Genomic DNA, 17,118 nt, shown 5'->3' on the forward strand with positions numbered 1-17,118 from the left:
CAGTCTCGGTTTGGGATAAGATGGCACTGCAATAAGAAGTTATAATTAACATATTTTTTTTACATCTCTCAATCGGTCTCTGATTACATTGCCCTGGCATACCTAAATTTCAATTAGTAAATCGTTCAATGTTAACTCTACTCCATCAGATGTGCTGCCATTACTGTACATCTTCTCACATTACTCACCTGAAGAAAGTAAATGTCGTGAAATTCAAAAGTGTGTATTGCAGTCATGTTATGGGATAAAACAAATTCCAAATGCCAATTAGGATATTTTATGTGAGCTTCGTTTGTTTTAATGATTACGAAGTTCAAGGGAGGTTACTCCCATTTTTCTGATCATCGGAAAGAGCTCTTCTTCAGTTAAGTTGTAAAATGTTCCGCTTCCGCTCTATGTGGACGAAATGAAAACTTGACATTTAATTGATTTTTTTACCATAACAAATGTCTTTGTGAAGGCATTTACTCCTTAGTAACATAAAAGACGACTAAAACATGCCAGAGGAAAACGAACACACGCCTCCTAGCGGTGAGCAAGAAGAATTTGAGGGACATTCACCTCAACCTGCAGGTAATTTACTTCGGCGTTTGTTTTTTGTACGATACATTTTTGTTTTTAAAACGTTTGTGTTTATTGCCCCATACACGTTTTCGGGGGGGGGGGGGGGGGGGGGGGGGGGGGGCGTTGTCGATCTGGTATGTGGCATCTAAACCTTTGTGGCCCTTTTTGAACCACTGACACAAAATGCGTGATTTGCAGCAAAAGATTTATCCATTGATGAATTTAGTCAGCAGTAGAAAATAACAGTTTTAGTCCACTGGTCCTCATAATGATAACATATAGCAAACCCCTTAAAAATGGCAAATTTCTCCTGGTCCTCATGATACCTTAACTATTGGGCAGTTTTGCAAGGACCATAGGTCTTGTGCCAATTTCTAACGCTGATTTAATCAGAATAGTAATATTATACACAACCAATATTGTACTTTGTATAAACATGATAAATGCCATGACATGCCACTGTGTGGAAATGACTGTCAGTTGCCAACTGATGATATCATGCACTGTTTCACTTAGTTTTGTGATTTTGCTATTTACATACCTGTGTTGGATATTGTGTGCCAGAGCTAAATTCAAGATAACTTATGATATTTCAGTCATTTGGCCTCGATAACCTTTTTGAGAATACAATGTTACGTAAATCAATTTGCATAATATTTATTATTTATTGATTATGAGCCACATGCTGCTCTCTTTTGACAGCATTATTGTTATTGTATGGATTCATTTAATCTGCAGGTATCTCTGTTTTGAAATATGTTACATCTGAGTTGACGAGAGGCTACCTTCTAGAGCGTGATGAGTCTAAGTATACAGAACGTAGAGAAAGAGTCTACACATTCATGAAAACTCCCAGAGAACTGGAAAAGGTATTACTATTTATTGATTTGTACATATATACTGTCATTTGAGACACAGGAAGGTGAAATGGAACAGCAGTATCTTATTAACATTAATGTGAACCAGTAATGTGAATCATTTCAATTATAGGATATTGTATAAAGTGTGTTAGCACTGAGCGAGATATTGGATGAAATTTTTCAGATTGTGCCAGCTTACAGATGCTGACTGGTGATAGATATATGTATCAGTGATTAGTGATAAATATATGTATCAATGATGTATCATGTATATCTTTCCAGTAAAAGGTATTTTATCATGTTTATGTGATTAAGTAGTTAAATATCTTATATATACATGCATATATATATATATATATAAAACTTATTTTATAAGGATAACTAGTCTTTTTTACCATGAGGTGATATTAATTTTATTTGTCTGTGTTTTCCTATCTTGTGTATATGTGTATCTATGAAATGTTTTAGTTTTGCATGTATGGGTTCTTCCAATGCCTGGACGCATTCCTGTTCATCTTCACATTCCTGCCACTGAGAATACTCATGGCCTTGCTGCGCCTCTTCACACATCCATGTGGTATATTCACAGCAGGGTGAGTTGTCTTAAGGGGTTACAGAGCAATAGGAGTTGTCTGATACTCTTCATCATCATGATCATTCATCCCATCTTGTGGTATCTTCACAGCAATCAGTTACAGACATCAAGTTCTCATACAGGAGGCTACTCCTAGATTATCTCCATAGGAATGATCATAATGATAAGAGGACAGTTCTTATTGTCCGACCAATGTTACAAAAACTATCATTATAGTCATAATAATGGCATGGTATCCTATTTGACCATGAAAGTATTTAGTAAGGGTACTCTTTTACATTTGATAGAAGCCTCTGTCATATTTATTCCGGTTTTTTTGTCTTTATTTGTGTACTAACCATGACAACAAGGATGTGTTGCTCTGAATACATACTCTTTATACAAGTTGCAATGAAAGTACAATGAATTCTAATTATGGTGTAAAATCATGGTATGGTATATCACAATGTAAATGCACTGAAAATACTCTGAAAATATCACATGATTGTCACAGATCTAAGCGCTACCTGGAGTCAGCACACATCTGTGATCTCTTGAAGGGCATCATTCTCCTCGTATGCATCTTCGTCATCAACTACATCGACACGTCCATGATGTACCACCTTGTGCGAGGGCAGTCCGTTATCAAACTCTACGTCTTCTACAATATGTTGGATGTGAGAGCTTGTATACAATATTTATGTTCATATTAATAAATATTTCTTGCTATATCAGACATATATATGTGACACCAGGCATGGGCTAATTGGCAGTCTAGCAACTTGGAATTAAGTCATTCCAAAACCCACCTTGTTTGTCTTAAATTTTATGATGTACAGTTGAACACGGATATAACGAACACGGATATAGCGAACAAACGGATACAAAAAACTGTTAAAAAATCCCTGATTTATCCCCTATATAATATCATATAAAATTTACGTATATAACGAACTCTCTACAGCGAACTAACTGATACAGCGAACTGATATCTGATCACTGACAAGCCCATCTATCACTACTTAGTGACGTGTATAGCGAACTGAGAAATCTCACAGTGTCACTGACAATTGGCTGTACGCAATCAGCGGCGAATCAATACAATCAGCGGTGACGGATCAACCTCGTTAAATTTGCATTGTGTTATTCTTACCTGTACATGTAATCTTGTCTGTAAAACAAACATTAAACATATAAATTTTACGAGATTTTGTCCAAGTGTCAGTTCACTTGCATATGCTATCATGGTGGGCAATAGTAAGAGGAAAGCTATCAGTTTAGACACAAAATTGAGAATTATTAATGCTGTTGATGCTGGCATAAAAACCAAGAAAGACATTGCAGTGGAATTTGACATTCCAAAATTACTGCAATTACGTGTATTGTGTTTTGTCTTATCCAAGATGGCGGACGTTTCAGAGCGAAAACGTGTATAACGAACAACGGATATAACAAACTGATTTCTCTGACCCCTTGTAGTTCGTTATATCCGTGTTCTACTTTATACATCAATCTGAAATTGGATGATTACCCTACTAAACCTAGACGAGTCATCAGATTGAGACTGGTCGCTAATTACAATGTCTGAACAAATCTTAGACCATTTGCAGACCTTGGCGCCAGGTCGTGGAGTGTAGTCCCCTTCTAACCATAATTCTCCAATGGAACATTAACAGTCAGGCTGAAACAAGGGGGGATATCACTTAAAAAACTGTTAATTACAGTGTTCATGAACGCTGGATTCTGCAAACAATTAGTGGATTAGTCACACAGTCATGTGCTATCAACTTGATCAAAGCCTAAAATCCTCAATTGTAGTAAAGAAAATAAGCATTATAAATGTTGACCTCCCTTGTATGTTTTGAAGGAAAATTGAAAAAGTAAGCACTCCATTATAATTGTGAAAATAAAGATGGCCAAGAAAGAAAGTTTTATTTTGCAGCTTAAAGATTGATAATATGGTCTGATAGATTATCTGTAGTAATACGAAGGAAGCAAGTGGTCCTGAACTTCTTTTGAGTACGATAGTTTAGCGCATGATTCAATGGCTGAAACAGCTACTTCTGTACATCTAAGAACTCAGTGTTCAATATTTGTTATGGTATACATATTAATAAATGTACATATAATACAGTCTATGCCAAATGACTTGTTTGAGTCCACTTGCCCAAATTTAGCACTTGGCATCATTTTTTGTACATTGTAGTGTTATCATATGGATTTTTAGCTGATCTCACTAGACCAAACAGACTGATGTTACTTCCTGTGTGTACAGCTTTAAATACAGTCTTTGAACTATATATCTTTGTCATTCGTCACCACTCGCCCCTTTCCGTAACCTGCAAGAAGAATGTTATGTGCGGAAATACGACAAACCAATCAGAATGTGCGCGTGATTTCAAGTTCTTCGTCAAAGAATCCCTCAGAAATGATTTTTGATTTCACATATGTCTTGCATCTAAAAATATACCCAAGACACAGTTACATGTGTTCAATCGTACTGTATAATTCCGCATGTCCCGATGTGCTTTAAATTGCATCTGAAATATATATAATATATGGGGAAATATATGTTAACCATTAGGCAACAGGTTGACAATTGTTTGAGGTATGCCCGTTTGCGCTAAGACAGAACCCGGTCGCTAAAATGGCCATGAGAGGGCCATGAGTCGCTATTCGGCTTGTCCCTGAATAACACGAGTTGGTCACGAATGATATCTTTTTGTATATTTTTCAGGTCTGTGACCGACTGTTCTCAGGATTTGGCCAGGATATTCTTGATGCTCTGTTTTGGACGGCCACGGAGCCCCGGGGCAAGAAGCGGGAACATGTTGGGGTCGTGCCTCACCTTCTCCTGGCCATTGTCTATGTCTGTATCCTTGGATAGTCACTGTGCATTGAACGCTGTGGGGATTCTGGGTTAGAATAGCCTCAGCGACCTAAGCTGGTCTTGACCCATGAAGATCCGGGTAGAATAGGTCTTCAGCAAACCATGCTTGCCGTAACAGGTGACTATTCTGTTGTAAGAGGAGACTAACTGGATCGGGTGGTCAGGCTTGCTGACTTGGTTGATGCATGTCATTGTATCCCAATTGCGTGGATCGATGCTCATGATGTCAATCACTGGATTGTCTGGTCCAGACTCGATTATTTACAGACCACCGTCATACAGCTGGAATATTGCTGAGTGCCGCGTTAAACAACAAAAACAACTAAGCTGGTCTTAAGAGTCAACCAAATCAGTTGGTCAGGCTCGGTCACTTGGTTGATTGACTGTCACCATACCCCAACTGTGTGGATCATTGTTCACAATATTGATCATTGGATTGTCTGGTCCATTATTTACAGACTGTCATCATTTTTCTGGATTATTGAAAAGAAACAAACCTTAGTGCATTGTACATGTACAGCAGTAGAAACAGAGCTCCAGATAAGCTTTTGGTGTTGTGGGTATTTTACTCATGCATTTTAAAATCATTGGGTATCAGTAATTCTATCTGCGTATTCAAATTTCTGTTACCCACTAGTTTTTACACATGTGGGTATTTAAGTTAAATATTTAAAAACACTATTCATGTAGTCCCTGCAAACTGGTGTCGTGTGGGTTCGAGAGCTTTATAAGACTCAAAAATACCACGATACTCCCACACGAAAGTGTGATGGCAAATGATCAGGATGTAACTGTCATCGTGGAGTTTGGCAAGGTTGACGGAATGCCCGTTTATAATTTCAAAATAAGTTGCTGATTTGCTAATCGAATACGCAGGGTTACTTCACAATAATTTGATGATACGCACAAATTTTATTTTTGTAGCGTATCTGTAATGTTCGTTGCGTATTTGATACGCTTGGATTATATTTTACTGCGTATTTCTGCATTTCTGATGTGTATTTCACGCAGATACGCAGCTTATCTGGAGCTCTGAGAAATTAACGTGAATTGTTTACTGGCCTGAATAACGATAACATATAAGGGCACTGAAATTGTACTTGTCTTCAGAATACCATTAGTGTCAGGCACAAGTTTCCCCACACGTGAAAATGCCAACATTTTCAGGTCTTGTCATTAACATCATTAACAAGAAAAAAGGTACTAGTTGTGATGTAATTTCTCACTAATATTCATGGACCGGTGAAGATCCGGGGTAGAATAGGTCTTCAGCAACCCATGCTTGCTGTAAAAGTCGACTATGCTTGTCGTGAGAGGTGACTAACGGGATCGGGTGGTCAGGCTCGCTGACTTGGTTGATGCATGTCATCGTCCCAATTGCGTGGATCGATGCTCATGATGTCAATCACTGGATTGTCGGGTCCAGACTCGATTATTTACTGACCGCTGTCATATAGCTGGAATATTGCTGAGTGCGGTTTAAAACAACAAACAAACAAGCAAACAAACTAATATTCATGATGTAACTCTGAAACACCACTGTGTCATTGAGGCAGAATCGGTGTGGTTCCAACATACATACCTGGGCCCTCTTTTAAATAGTGATTATTGCACAATGACTATCTTAGCTCCCATACTTTAACATAGTCTTACGACTTTGTGAAAGGGGCCCAGTCATCTAGGGCGTCGTAATTCGCTGTACAGAGTTGCATCCCTTGGGCATACCAGAATCCTATGATCATAGGATTGAATCCTGGTTCACCCTGATTATGTTTGTAGGTTTGTCAGCACCCTAACTGTGCATGTTTACCAAAAGTGGTAAACGTCTGAGAACTGCATCACTTCCTGTCACATCGAGGGGACAGGCCATGATATAACTGAAGTTCTGTTCTAGGTGGCATTTAAACCAATTCACCCCCTCCTTTACACAACAAGAGCCTGCTATGTTATTTACTGTTAACTGAGCTGCAGTGATGCACACGATGCTGATCCTGTCCCAGGCCACGGTCCTCAATGTTGCCTTCAACTCCCACAACAAGGCACTGCTCACCATCATGATGTCCAACAACGTAAGTAGGAACAGCCTCAGATGTAGGTGTACCATCAAATAGAGGCCCACTAGTACAGTCTGTAGGTTGATCTCACTAAATACAGGCCCATTATTACAGTCTGTGGGTTCTCACCAAATAGAGGCCCACTGTTACAGTCTGTGGGTTGATCTCACCATATAGAGGCCCACTGTTTCAGTCCATGGGTTGATCTCACCATATAGAGGCCCACTGTTTCAGTCCATGGGTTGATCTCACCATATAGAGGCCCACTGTTACAGTCCATGGGTTGATCTCACCATATAGAGGCCCACTGAAAGTGGCCTTTATTGGTTGATCTCATGAAAAAGAGGCACTCGAAGGGTTTATCACATGAACATGTTTGAGAAAAGCATCCTCTGTGGGTTGGTCTCATGCGATAGGGGCACTCCGGCAGTCCCCCATTTTTGGTGACCCCTGCTGTGATATTACAGAGGAATTCTGATTAAAAAAATGAAATTGTGTCCAGTTATCATAAGCATAACTGCAGCCATCAGAATAACATGTTAGAGTCTTGCTTCTATATGCATGTGTTTTCAGTTTGTGGAGATCAAGGGCAGCCTATTCAAGCGTGTGGACAAGAACAACCTGTTCCAGATCTCCTGCAGTGATGTGAAAGAGAGGTTCCACTACTGTATACTGCTAGGCATCGTCTTCATCAGGAACATGGCCGAGTTTGCCTGGAACCCTGGTGAGTTCTTTTGTAGCTGACGTACTACCCATGAATTCGTGTTAGAATTGGTCTGCAGCATCCCATGTCTGTTGTTTGTTTGTTGTTTAATGCCACGCTCAGAAATATTCCAGTCAGTAAATAATCAAGTCTGGGTCAGATAACCAGTGATTGACATCATGAGCATCGATCTATGCCATTGGGATACAATAACATGAATCAACAAAGTCCGCGAGTCAGACCACCTGATCCTGTTAGTCGCCTCGTACAATAAGCACAGTCGCCTGTTATGATGCACATGGGTTGCTGAAGACCTATTCTCTACCCGGATGTTCATGGGTCCCATGATTGTAGTGAGGGGCAACTAACAGGATCGGGTGACTCGCCGACTTGAATGATGTATGTCATCGTATCCCAGTTGCGTAGATCAATACTCATGGTGTCAGTCACTGGATTGTCTGGTCCTGACTAGATTATTTACAGACCACCATCATGTAGCAGGACTATTGCTGGGTGCAGCATTAAGCAAAAAAACATTGACAGGACTATCGTAGTAAGAATATGAAAAAGAGAGAATCTCATAGTAAGGAAAGAACTACTAAATCTGATAAGGGTCATATAGATTCATGGTTAATGGGATGCCTTGTTTCTTGTGTTATCAGTTAGGGTGGCCTCTTGCCCACGCGGCAATTCAATTCCCATAGCTCTGTGTAGAAATTCAGTTTGGCCTGTTTTTACATTTTTTCCCCTTTTTGTTATAAAAAAAGTATTAACTTGCACGAAGAAAGATGCAAATAGTAACATACATTCATTATGTTTGTATTAATGTACTTTTGAAAAAAAATTAACAGTAATCTTGACTTAGAAAGGGAAAATGTTAAAAAAAATGATGCCAAACAGAAGGGTAATTTCAATTGGTAACTGCAAACTTCATGTGATGAATTTTGTAATAAAACTTATATCATTAGAATCACAAATGGTTAAGGAACACTATAATGCACTGTAACGTGATGGTTATTACTCATCACACAAAGTGACTGAATGTCGGTCAACATGATTCGTTTCATCCATATAAGAATTGACTTTCATATTTGTTGTATTTATGAAAGTATAAACATAAACATCGGAGTCCACACTTGTTTTAATGTTAATAATTCCATAAATGCAAAAACTTTGAAATCAGACCTTATAAATAACTCCATAATCGATAATAACTACACAGATTGCTTATTTAATTATCAACACACAAACAACTGTTGAAAAAATACGAAATCACGCAAACCACACCTATTGTCAGCCAATAAGGAAAGTGTGTGGGGGGTTCTCTTGGTTTCCTGCCTTATTATTTGAATCAAGGGACGTTCTTTGTTAATAACAAGGACTCCATGTCTTTCACTCTTTCGTTCAAATCCTAGGTATATTTGATTCCACTTGAGCACAGTCCTTTGTTGTTTGTCTTGTAACCATGGTAACATGATATTCCACAGATCACCTGGTGGTCATTCTGCCAGATGTTGTCCTCGTCCTCCTGGCTGAGTTTGTTGTGGACTGGGTCAAGCATGCATTCATCACCAAGTTCAATGAGATCTCCTCTGATGTTAGTGGTCTTTTCTCAGTGTATTAATTGACTCAATCTCATTAAAATCAGATCTTAGTTCTCGCTACCGCTAAACAAAGATCTGAGGACATCCCATTATGGGTCACGTCAGACCGACCTTGCGCGAACTTTGACCGACCAATGGAATGACCAATCAGAAGGCAGCTTTCTCATGCTTTACGGCACTAATTTTAAATTGGCGACTACGCTTTGAAACATATTTTGACAAGTTCTCGATTACAAGTTTGAAACCTGAACAAAAGAACATTCTGGAATGGCTAATAGATGGGCTAGGTTGTATGGATTCAGTCGTTAAACCCGTAACTATCATTCGGAATAAAGTTTTCGAGGTTGCATGATTAGAAATCACATTCCGACTGTCACTTTCATAATCTGGTACGCGACGATCTGATTGGTCGGATGAAAGGTCGTTCTGACGTGACCCCTAATGGGATGTCCTCAGATCTTTGTTTAGCGGTAGCGAGAACTAAGATCTGATTTTAATGAGATTGTAATTGACTGGAAGAGCATGACTCTCCTAACAGTGTTCATCTTCTCACATACATAGCCTAGTCTCACGGACCCTAGAGAATAATTAAAAAATTAATCCATCTCAAGACTAGAATGATTTGTCAAGTCTAGACTTCTTTACCTGTAGCCTGAAATTAAGGTATCATCTGGGCTTCATTTGGATTTGAATACTTCTTTTGTAACTCTATATATTTTAAATTATGTGTAATTATGTTTGGGACTTAATGTTAGTCTTATGATAACCTTTCTAATACTTTTATCATAACATGATTTTGCAGTGTGCAGTGACACTTGATATCTCCATTAACACACTCTCTCTCTCTCTCTCTCTCTCTCTCTCTCTCTCTCTCTCTCTCTCTCTCTCTCTCTCTCTCTCTCTTTCTCTCTCTCTCTCTCTCTCTCTCTCAAGAGAGAGAATAAGAGAGAAAGACAATATCAGTTAATTATTACGATGTAGAGATAATGGATTTACCTGACTGATAGATTATAATATCTCATTGCCAATAATGTAATAATCATCTTCCCGAGGCAAGTTAATTGACTTAAAAGTCCAGTTTCCACTCTTGCCGAACTAGGCTGGAATCATGGAGTCATATTTTGGCTGGACTAACGAGTCTATGTATAGTCCAATCAAAATCGTGTGAAGAAATTAACATCCAGTTATATTTTCCAAATCTATTTAATGATTTGATGCACTTCGCGAGGTAAGACCCAATATATTATAATTAAAATCTTGATTATCGATCAGATCGTCTTGACTGGGTGTTTGAAGCAAATGCAAGTGATATGAGAGATGGAATCTGATTGGTCAATAGGAGGGACATAGAAGTGACATAACTCGTAATAGCCACTGGTGATGCTTTGATCAAGCCTTGAAATTCCAGCCTAGTTCAGCAAGGGTGGAAACTGGTCTTTTATAGTCAGTTAACGTCCTTGCCTCGGGAAGATGTAAATTACATGTTGAATCATAATTTATGTTCGTCATTTCACATTTCTCTGTTGTGTTAAAATACTTCAGAAAATCTGATAACTACCTTACCTTCACACACATTTTTTGCCTTTATTCAAGATGATGACAAGTCTCGCAGTAACATGTCCAACCTATCTTTGTGAATTATCTGAATGTATATTGACGGAACATTTTCCATAAGCCTTATTTTGCATTCTTTAACATCTTCCTTCCTTGTACAGGCATACAAAGAGTTTACAATCAACCTGGTTCAGGACATGGTGACAAGCAGGCAGAAACATGTAAGCATTAAGAGACACGGTGTTCCCTTGAGGTCCTGAGAGACTGCACGGTGGTCTAGTTGATGGAACGCCAGCCCAGAGAGCGGAAGATCGGTGGTTCAATCCTCGAGCTCATCATACCAAAAGACATAAAGAGATGGTACTTGTTGTTTCCCTTCCTGGTGCTCGGCATTAATAGGGATATGACAAGGACTGGTCAGCTCGGAGCCATCATACTGTGTCTGGTTGGGGTCTCCATGTTAAACTGTGGCATGGTATATAAATTGGCTAGTGCTATAAAACCAGCATTAATCCAGACAAGCAGTCACCATGTACCTTGCTGCTTTATAAGTGCCATAACCTTAAACATGACTTTCAACCTCATCTTCTGGGGCAGTCATCTCCTGGGGCAGAATAGATCCTGCAACCCCATGCTTATTGGAAGAGCAACCAGAATATGTGCACCCTGGCTGATTATGTGTCCTTGTATCCTGGCAGCGTGTTTATGCTATCTCCTACACTGTATAGACTGTATAAACCCCATTTCACCTTATCTCCTGGGGCAGAATAGATCCTGCAACCCCATGCTTATTGGAAGAGCAACTAGAACATGTGCACCCTGGCTGATTATGTGTCCTTGTATCCTGGCAGCGTGTTTATGCTATCTCCTACACTGTATAGACTGTATAAACCCCATTTCACCTTATCTCCTGGGGCAGAATAGATCCTGCAACCCCATGCTTATTGGAAGAGCAACTAGAACATGTGCACCCTGGCTGATTATGTGTCCTTGTATCCTGGCAGCGTGTTTATGCTATCTCCTACACTGTATAGACTGTATAAACCCCATTTCACCTTATCTCCTGGGGCAGAATAGATCCTGCAACCCCATGCTTATTGGAAGAGCAACTAGAACATGTGCACCCTGGCTGATTATGTGTCCTTGTATCCTGGCAGCGTGTTTATGCTATCTCCTACATTGTATAAACTGTATACAGGCCATTACAGCTGGGTTATTGCTTACTATACATAAAACAAAATATTAATCAAGACTATGTCAAGCTTGTGTAAACCTTAAGCATCAGTAGAATATTTTCTGGAAGACAAAATATACTATTATGAGTAGCACAGTATTTATCATGAAAGAAAAGGCTGCTTGCAAGTATTTGTCTTGGTAATAGTGAAAGATTTCATCTGGACAGGCCTTCAGGGAGCACTTAATCAACAATTATCGTATTTGACGTAATAAGTGCCCCGCTCCAATAAGCACCCACAGCGACATTTGCTAATATATTGGCTAGTGAACAATCACAATTAGCACCCCTTCCGATTGATCAATGTACACAAGATTTATTTATTCGCATATAATATACACTCATGTGTTATATGCACCCTTAATTATGGGCAATTAAATTTTGGAAAAACGTATCTGTTGACATAAACATTTCAGGCTGTCAGCATAAACCACGAAATTTATCTTTCAACTCTGTTTTTTTTTTACCAAAATAATATTCCAATAAGAGCCCCCTATTTCTAATTTTGAGAGCGCCCTGGGCTCTTATTATGTCAAATACGGTAACATTTATAAGGTTTTCCAATTTATTTCAGTTATTTTTCTAAAAACCATTCTCAAAGCACTGTTAAACCATAGTCACTAACTTAATTATCTGAAAGCATCAAATGAAATAAAAGACAAATATTTTTGAATCAGAATAGAATATTTATTGGCAGAGAAACAATTTTAAGCTTCTTGAAAAGATTTGTTTTGCCCTTAACATGCTTAAGAGAGACCACATAAGAACTCTTGTTTGACCAGTTTGCTGTATGTTAAAACTGGAACATCAAGTTCTTTACAACAATTCTGTTTCACAGGCTTTCACAGACCATTCTGACCAAGTCTCACGCCGCATGGGCTTCACACCCCTCCCGCTAGCCTGCCTCCTGTACAAGATCTGCTCCAAGTCTCTGAGGATGACGGGTGCCTTTGGCATACTGACTCTCATCATCTTCTACTTCTGGTAATAGTCTTGTCTACAATCTAGGTCACCCCGTGGGGATTGCGGGGTCGAATTGGTCCCCAGCAACCTTTGCTGGTCGTAAGAGGCAACCAAATGGGTCGGTGATCAAAATCTGTGACATGGCTGAAAGCCTGTCATTGTACCACGATGGCGTGGATCATTGCTCACAATATAACTCACTGGATTGTCTGGTCCAGATTGGATTATTTACAGGCTGCTGTCATAGCTGCAATATTGCTGAGTGCGGCATTAAACAACAAGCAAATACAATCTATGTCCACCTCCGGGGGGGGGGGGGGGGGGCATTCCCCTTCAAAATACTGGATACCTATCCTCCATGTTTGTTTGTTGCCACTAAGATGACAGCATGTGACAGTGTGACTATATTAAGCATAGGATGATGAAGTTCAAAAATGGCAAAAAAATTATTCTGCTTGCATTTGTATGGTTTAATATGATTAAACATCAAAATTGAATATCAAATTGATTCATAAACATCCAAATTTGGATATCAAAATTGAAATAATACTCTAATAAAATAGTGCTGTTAGAACATGCTGGATCAGTGTTATCCATCAGGGCCACATTTCATCAAATACATATTTCTTTTTAACCTGTAAAACTAAAATGACGGTTTGTATTTACTTCAAGTCATTGAGTGGGGCAAGCACCTCCCCCGTTACTTAAGTGAGGCTGCAAAAAATGTTAGAAATTGTTAATAAGGAAGGGGGCTCGCACACATTCTTCTCCAATATGGCTGAAGGTATCCGGTATTCAGTATTCTTGCCCCCTGTAATCCCACACCACTAAATTGGGCATTTGATGATGATCGTGATGATTGTAATGATCATCGTGATGATGATGATCATGATGATGATGATATGATGTTAACGGTCAACCTCCAAAGAGTAACCTTCGAAATTCACACTAGCCTGTTAGCCTGAGACAACAAAATTGTGCTGAGGACAAGTAAAAATCCAGGGATGGTCATCCTTATTGACATTTGAGGGCTAAAATTGCGAACCAGTTCTCAATGGTTCAAATTGGATCTGAATAAAACTGACATTATACTTATATGTAAACTTAGTAAACATTTCAAACTTTGAGGGCTACTGAAAAAAGGTTTGCGTGATTCCTCTGTACTAGCCTTGAAAACACAACCAAATTTCTTAGGATGTAATACACATAACAAAATGTCTTCTTGTTTTTCAGCTTGTTAACATTAAAAGTCTTCACGAGCATTGTGCTGCTGGGGCATGGATCAAGGTTATTATCTCAGCAGAAAACAAAATTGAAGAAACCAGGAAAGTCTCAAGAAGTAGATTCCCAGAAGATCCCTAATAAGGAGAGACAGTACAATAAGGGGTTCGAGAGTAGCCCCACTCCTGACAGTTCCCCTTCACCGGAACCAGACATAGTTACCCCCCCTGTTGCCACCACAGTGGCCAGTGACATGTTCTCATCTTCAGCATCTGTAGACTGTGTCAAGCCTGCTGATTCGCCAGAACCAGATGATGGCTTGTATGATGATTGTATCGATGAAGCTGATTGGACGTTATCACCTCCTGATAATCATGTGACACTAAGACAGTGTAGAAGTGACAGTTCATTGTTCGTTAAACAAAGACACACGAGAAGCTCGGATGATGGGGAAAAAGAGGAAGAAATTGTTATTGATGAAGTGAAGGATGATGAAAATGAGGAAGTGTTAGTAGGGGCTGAGGAAGGGAACCAAAGTGATAATCACCAGGTTGTGTTTGATGACATCACAGCACCTAGTGAACCAGAGACTGTTGTTGCTGTCGAGAGGAGCGGCAACTCTGAGAGTCAAATGGACAATGTTGACATGTCGTCACCGGTAGATGGCCTTGAGGAGGAAAAGAAGTATCGGTAGTCATGGTCATTGTGTCACAGGTGTTAGCACCTGTTGTTTATCAGGACAATTATTGCTAGAATGTTTAAAAGGATTTGTGAGCCTAGCTCCAATGACTTTCTGTATAGCTGGTTTCAAAAATAGTCTTTAATTTTTTTTTACAGCTGATACCAAAAGCTTCAATTAGAGTTATGCTGATGTTTATCTATGTTTAACATGTTTAAGGGTACCTGTTTGTGAAAACGCTCTTAGAGTCATGTGTTTTGTCTGTTTGTTTGTCATGTTACTATAGTAACTAGAACAGCTCCACACCAAACATTTGCCAAAGATGATGATGAGGTATTGAAATATTCTTGCCAGGTAATTTGCCAGAATGTTTTGTTTTCTAATGAGAGGACGAGGCGATGAATTTGCAAAATGTTGTCTGCATAGGGATCTACAGTCATGAGGGTCCATTTATGTTTAACATCTATTTTGTATCACATGACCGTCATTTCTACATATTGACATTGGTCATCATAATTTATTTCATTAGCATTAAGTGTTGGTGATGTGTGGAGAGGATGATGATGATGATGGTCATGACGATGATGATGATGATGATGATGATGATGATGATGATGATGATGAGCATGAACAGCTATGTGTGCCCAAAAAGCATGATAAAGAAATGTTTTTCTGTATTAACATTTTAGAGTATGGTGCTTCAGACATTCACAGATTGTTACTCTTATATTCAGAATTTTGATCATATAAAATTTGTTTTATCATTTATAGGCTTTCTTTCCAAAAATGGATATGGTTTTATATTTGCTTTTGTTGTCCAAGGTAATCAGAGCTTCTATGACATATTTTTGTGTTGGATTTTTTTGTGTAAGAATAATGCTCCATGAGAGCAGAAGGTCAATGGTTTTGATTCCCTGACCATGTCATGCCAATCGGCGTTAGAAGATGGTAAATGGTGTCACCCTGTCTGGCGCTTGACATTAAGGGGAAGAACAATGACAGGTCAGCTCGGAGTAAGTATACTGTTTCTGAGTTGGGTATCCATGTTAAAAACTAAGGCATGATATCTCAGTGGACTAGAATATTTCAGACACCGTTTCCTACCCGGATATGTAAAAGTTGTCAGGACTGCCATAGTCCAATGAACTCTTGTAAAATCAATGACACTTGAATTTCTCAATCCCCTAGCCTTTGTTGAGGTTGTCTTTGAATTTTATGAGACAGACTCCACCACCTAAAGTGCATTTGCAGTCTAGGTCTAGACATTGCATTAAGTAGACTGGCAGTTTGATGTAATGTGAACCACTGGTAGTCAGGGTAGTACATCATGGCCAGATTGATCTCATAGCAGATGTGACCCGTGAAGATTCCGGGGTAGAATAGGTCTTCAGCAACCCATGCTTGCTGTAAAAGGTGACTATGCTTGTTGTAAAAGGCGACTATCGGGATCGGGTGGTCAGGCTCGCTGACTTGGTTGATGCATGTCATCGATCCCAATTGCATGGGTCGATGCTCATGACATTAATCACTGGATTGTCTGGTCCAGACTCGATTATTTACAGACCGCTGTCATATAGCTGAAATATTGCTGAGTGCGGCGTTAAACAACAAACCAACCAAATCATAGCAGATGTGTGTTGTGTGTATGTCTGATTAAAGGGGGACTTTTCTCGAGTCATTTGGCAGTCCAGGGCCCAGCTCTTGGAAGCCTAGGGTCTCATAACCTTTAGATCATCCCTCTCTTAAAGTTAACACTATGTTTTATTAAACTGTCTTAAGAATACAATACTTTAACAAAGTTAGGATAAAACTTATGGTAGTATTTATCCAAACTGTCCTAAATCACAAGAAAAGGGCTGAGTGTGTTGCCTTACTACATGGATTACAGGGCAAAGGTTAAGACGGCACGTTTTTAGTGGAAAGTAATGTTTGCCTTAGCTGAGAGTGTGGTGAGAGACCTTTGTGAAACGATCGCAGGACCCTGTCGTAAATATTTTCATAGGTGTCACAAGACCTTAATGTAGTACACAAGAGTTCCATAAACAGAATGCTGGATGCTGTCACATTTAAACAGATCTTGCTCAGTCAAGTTGTATGATCCTGACAATTGACAAATAAATGATAGCCATTATATGGAAACAGTATCTCAGTTTCACACAAGGCACACATGATAGCAACATCTAGACCTACACTGAAGATGGACAGCAGACTCCAGAGA

At 39.2% G+C, this 17,118-nt stretch overlaps 1 protein-coding gene across 1 annotated transcript; it reads left to right on the forward strand.

Annotated features, from left to right (window-relative positions):
* The first annotated feature begins 360 nt into the window (after positions 1-360).
* On the forward strand, positions 361-16,370 carry LOC124119576 (transmembrane anterior posterior transformation protein 1 homolog). Its single transcript, XM_046482129.2, has 11 exons — positions 361-573; positions 1,303-1,433; positions 1,893-2,017; positions 2,513-2,675; positions 4,736-4,871; positions 6,860-6,957; positions 7,516-7,666; positions 9,133-9,242; positions 10,965-11,024; positions 12,876-13,021; positions 14,234-16,370. The coding sequence occupies exons 1-11, from the start codon at positions 498-500 to the stop codon at positions 14,913-14,915; spliced, it is 1,878 nt and encodes a 625-aa protein (XP_046338085.2). The 5' UTR covers positions 361-497; the 3' UTR covers positions 14,916-16,370.
* Positions 16,371-17,118: the final 748 nt, after the last annotated feature.

Source organism: Haliotis rufescens, unplaced genomic scaffold, assembly GCF_023055435.1.
Source record: "Haliotis rufescens isolate VD_foot unplaced genomic scaffold, xgHalRufe1.0.p SCAF_12, whole genome shotgun sequence".
Taxonomy (NCBI): domain Eukaryota; kingdom Metazoa; phylum Mollusca; class Gastropoda; order Lepetellida; family Haliotidae; genus Haliotis; species Haliotis rufescens.